The sequence below is a fragment of the Phalaenopsis equestris genome, unplaced genomic scaffold, assembly GCF_001263595.1.
Source record: "Phalaenopsis equestris unplaced genomic scaffold, ASM126359v1 Scaffold000036, whole genome shotgun sequence".
NCBI lineage: Eukaryota > Viridiplantae > Streptophyta > Magnoliopsida > Asparagales > Orchidaceae > Phalaenopsis > Phalaenopsis equestris.
The window spans coordinates 5,381,051-5,384,935 of record NW_018164478.1 but is presented as its reverse complement, the minus strand read 5'-3'; the positions used below and the strand labels follow the sequence as shown (position 1 = coordinate 5,384,935).

The 3,885-nt window shown below is 40.4% G+C and overlaps 1 protein-coding gene across 1 annotated transcript; it reads right to left on the bottom strand.

The window, feature by feature from the left end:
• Positions 1 to 929: 929 nt before the first annotated feature.
• Positions 930 to 2,817, bottom strand: LOC110018806 (pentatricopeptide repeat-containing protein At2g33760-like). Its single transcript, XM_020716243.1, has one exon. It carries the CDS (start codon positions 2,815 to 2,817, stop codon positions 973 to 975), a length of 1,845 nt encoding a protein of 614 aa, XP_020571902.1. The 3' UTR covers positions 930 to 972.
• Positions 2,818 to 3,885: the final 1,068 nt, after the last annotated feature.

Here is a 3,885-nt window from a genome sequence, read left to right as displayed (position 1 = left end):
ATAGTAAACCGGACGGTGTCAAAAAGGAAAGCCCCATGAAGCCAAAATTGAACGTTTCAACGAGCCGAGTCCAACGAGCTTAAGATTGCTCAGTAAGGCACTCAAATGCTCATAGAATATTATCCATTAAAGAGATTGCTCTGGGCCATCCAATGGAGTTGTCCGAATTCATGTCATATTTACAGAGAATATCACTCACAAAATCTATAAATAAACCTTTACTCTCTTCATGAAGAAGGACTTGGGACCTGGACATGGAGGAGAAAGCTAAAGGAGCTCCAAGCACTTGAGGATTTCTAAGCTTCACTACTGCAAGACCATCGCCGACAGACCATCACCATCATTGCCCAGCCGTCGCAATTGTCGGACCACGAACACCATTGTCACTTCCCGACCATCGCCGTTTGGCCGTCGCTACCAAAGATACTGGGAGCATATTTTCTGATACACCATCCCTACTATCAAAATTTCTCTGCCTCTGCCATTTCTCTAGCAAAATTTGAATCCCACTTGTCTAATGTTGTTTTTGACTATTTAAGGATCCATTAAATTCTGCAACTACAATACTAAGACGTTCGTATATCACTCTACTGCCACAAATTTAAGAGCACACAAGTTTAAAACTTCAATATTATATATATTTAGATTTTTTTAAACTGGCCACTATTCAATATCAAATAAAAATGTGCTGTTAATTTATCTTTTTTATTACTTAATTGAATTCAACTTATTTATTTCTACTTAACAATATAAAATATAGAATGTAAAATACGACATCTGAATTATTTATTTATTTATTTATTTGTTTATGGCTCGAATTCGGCAATTTTGAAAATTTTTATTTTATTTCTAACCAATTCTTCAGTAAACAGAGTGATTTACCAATATCTGGAGCATGTGCGGTTTAACTATTACAAAAGAGGGGAGAGAGTTCATTACAGCACTCCAATAAAAATAAAAAGCTTAATTCTCTTACCAATAATCACCACAAGAACACAGACCATTCTCAAAGTGATGAAAACGATTCATATCCCTGACAATAATCAAACGGTTCACTATTTTTGAAATAATCTTTATAGCATTATGACAATCTCTACAAACTCTTAGATTCTTCACAATCCGAATAGTAGTTCCAGAATTCATGTTCATCAAACCAAACGCAATAGCGAGCCTTTCGCTGTGATAAAACAGAGCCATTTCCTTGTTCTCATCTTCTACATCATGAAGTGAGAATTCCCCCAACGGAACATAGCCCAATTGCCTCATCAACATAGATAATTTCTCTAAATATGAGTATATCTCTCTTGACTGGCTATGCGACCTCTCTCCTATTCCAAATTTGTGTATTTGGTTGTTGAACTCAATCAAACTAATTCCCTGATCCTTAATCACCATTCTTCCTGACATCTTCTTCCTCAGTCTCTCAACGTCAGTCCATCTGGCTCTAGCAGCATAAATATTTGATAAAAGAACATAGTAGCCAGGATTCTCTGGATCCAGCTCCATTATTCTATCTGCAACTTTCTCTCCCAGCTCCAAGTCTCCATGAATCCTGCACGCACCAAGTAAAGAACCCCACAAGCTAGAATCAGGCTCCATTGGCATTTGCTCTATAAGCTCTTGAGCTTCCTGCAACTTCCCGGCTCGGCCGAAGATGTCAACCATGCATGCATAGTGGTTCAGCTTAGGTGAAATCCCATATTTCATGCTCATAGAAGTGAAGCAGCTCTTGCCTTCTTCTAACAAACCTGAATGGCTACAAGCAGAAAGAAGGCTGGTGAAAGTGGCATGATTGGGTTTCAAACCGACTTCCACCATTTGATTGAATGTATTGATTGCCTCTTTTCCAAGACCATGGTATCCATAATTAGCAATCATGGCGCTCCAGCACACCATATCTTTACCTTCTGCAGTGTAAAAAATCAACCTTGCTGTATCTAAACTCCCACATTTAGCATACATGTCTAGAACTGAAGTTAGCACTAAAATGTCTTCCAGAAAACCAGTCTGAAGCGCATAGCTATGGAAGCATTCCCCCTTTCTGAGAGCCCCAAGTCGTCCGCAAGCAAGAAAAACACTCAACAATCCGACTCGATTGGCATTCACGTTTGAGTTCTTCATGTATTTAAAGAAATCCAAAGCCTCAATGCTGTGTCCGTTGTGAGCATAGCCAGAGATCATGGAGGTGTAGGAAACAAGGTCTCTCTTCGGCATTCTGTCGAACACTTGGCGTGCGGTGTTTACATCGCCGCATTTGCTATACATATCCACCAGAGCAGCGTCCACAAATGGATCTTCATGACATCCAAAGCAAATGGAGTGTTGGTGGAGCTGTCTTCCCTGCTCGAGATTGTTCAGGCCTGCGCAGGACTTGAGAGCAAAAGGGAAGGTGAAGTTGTCAGGAGAGAGGGGGGAAGAGAGAAGATTGGAGTACAGGAGAAGCGAGAGGTGGAACTGGGCGTGAGTAGCGGACGACCGGATCATCATATTCCAGAGAAAAGGGCATGGCTTTGGGATGGATCGGAGGAGGAGCAGTGGGCATGGCTTTGGGATGGAGCGGAAGAGGAGAAGTGCAGAGTCGAGGAAGCTGAGGGAGATGTAGGATAAAGTGGCGGCAGTTAGGATGGAGGGAGAACATTGCAGGCCTTGGGTGATGAACTTGGCGTGGAGTTGCTTGAGATGGCAGGGCTGAGAGCTTGATTTCAGAAGAGAGAGGATATGGGAGTGAGGAGAGGTGGAAGAAGAGGACAACGATTTGTGGGTAAGAAAGGGCTGAGCTTTCGAAGACGAAAGGGAGATTAAACGGTTTGGAATCATTCAAGAACCGGACTCTGCGAGTCAGATGGGGTCTCTCTCCTCATTTCATTTCATCGGAGTCAGTCCTTGGGGTGTAAACTAGAATAAATATTACATTAAACCTTCTCACTTAAATCTCACGTTAATTTACGTGTAGAGTTCAATCAAATAACGTCATAGAAAAATATTCTCAGTAACACAGATAATACAGAAGAATATTCTTCACGTATTATTCAGGTGTTAGTATGTGTTATTCAAGTGTTATTGATGTGTTAATGTGTTATTATAACACTAGAAATATTCTCAGAACACAATAACATGAATAACATGCAATAACACATAAATAACACGGGTGGGAATATTCTCCTGTGTTACCTGTGTTATCGGGAATATTTTCATGTGACGTGATTTCATTGGACTCCGTACGTAACTCTACTTGCGGAATCCTGATGTAATATTTTTTCGTAAACTAGTGGAGTAGAATTTGTCTTTGAGATTTAAAGTCTGGCTCAAATTTAATTTTATGAGTTTTAATTCTAATCATAGGCTGCTCATATATTAAAGAGAAAATATTTTTTATGAAAACAGAAAATATGATGAAATAAAATAAAAATAATTAGGGGTCAAATAATAATAATTATTGATATAAGAAAGTTTAATATAGTTTTTAAATATTTTTAATGATTTGTAGTTAAAATACTTAATCTCTTAACCAACGAGTCGAGCTAAGGAGATCAAGCTGGCTCATTAGCTCACCAGCCATTTATTGAGAACATGGAATGATGACCAGACAATCGAGAAAAGATAGACTGGTGTCGTGGCGTGTCACAATCACAATGAGGCCCTGCCCTCTTCCTCACGGAAAGTACTGGCACGACGTGAGCCACTGCAGTAGGATTGGCTCGATGTGCACGACTCACCTTTCTAGGGGGAGGACACATTGCAAACACCTCGGCAAGTGTGGGATTACCTAAGGTAATTCAGACATGGTGCTTGAAGGAACCAAGGGTGATGACACCCTCAGGAGCACAAAAAATGCTCTGAGAGAAGGAAGTGAAGCTTCCTCTGCCAGTGGCGATCGTGACAACT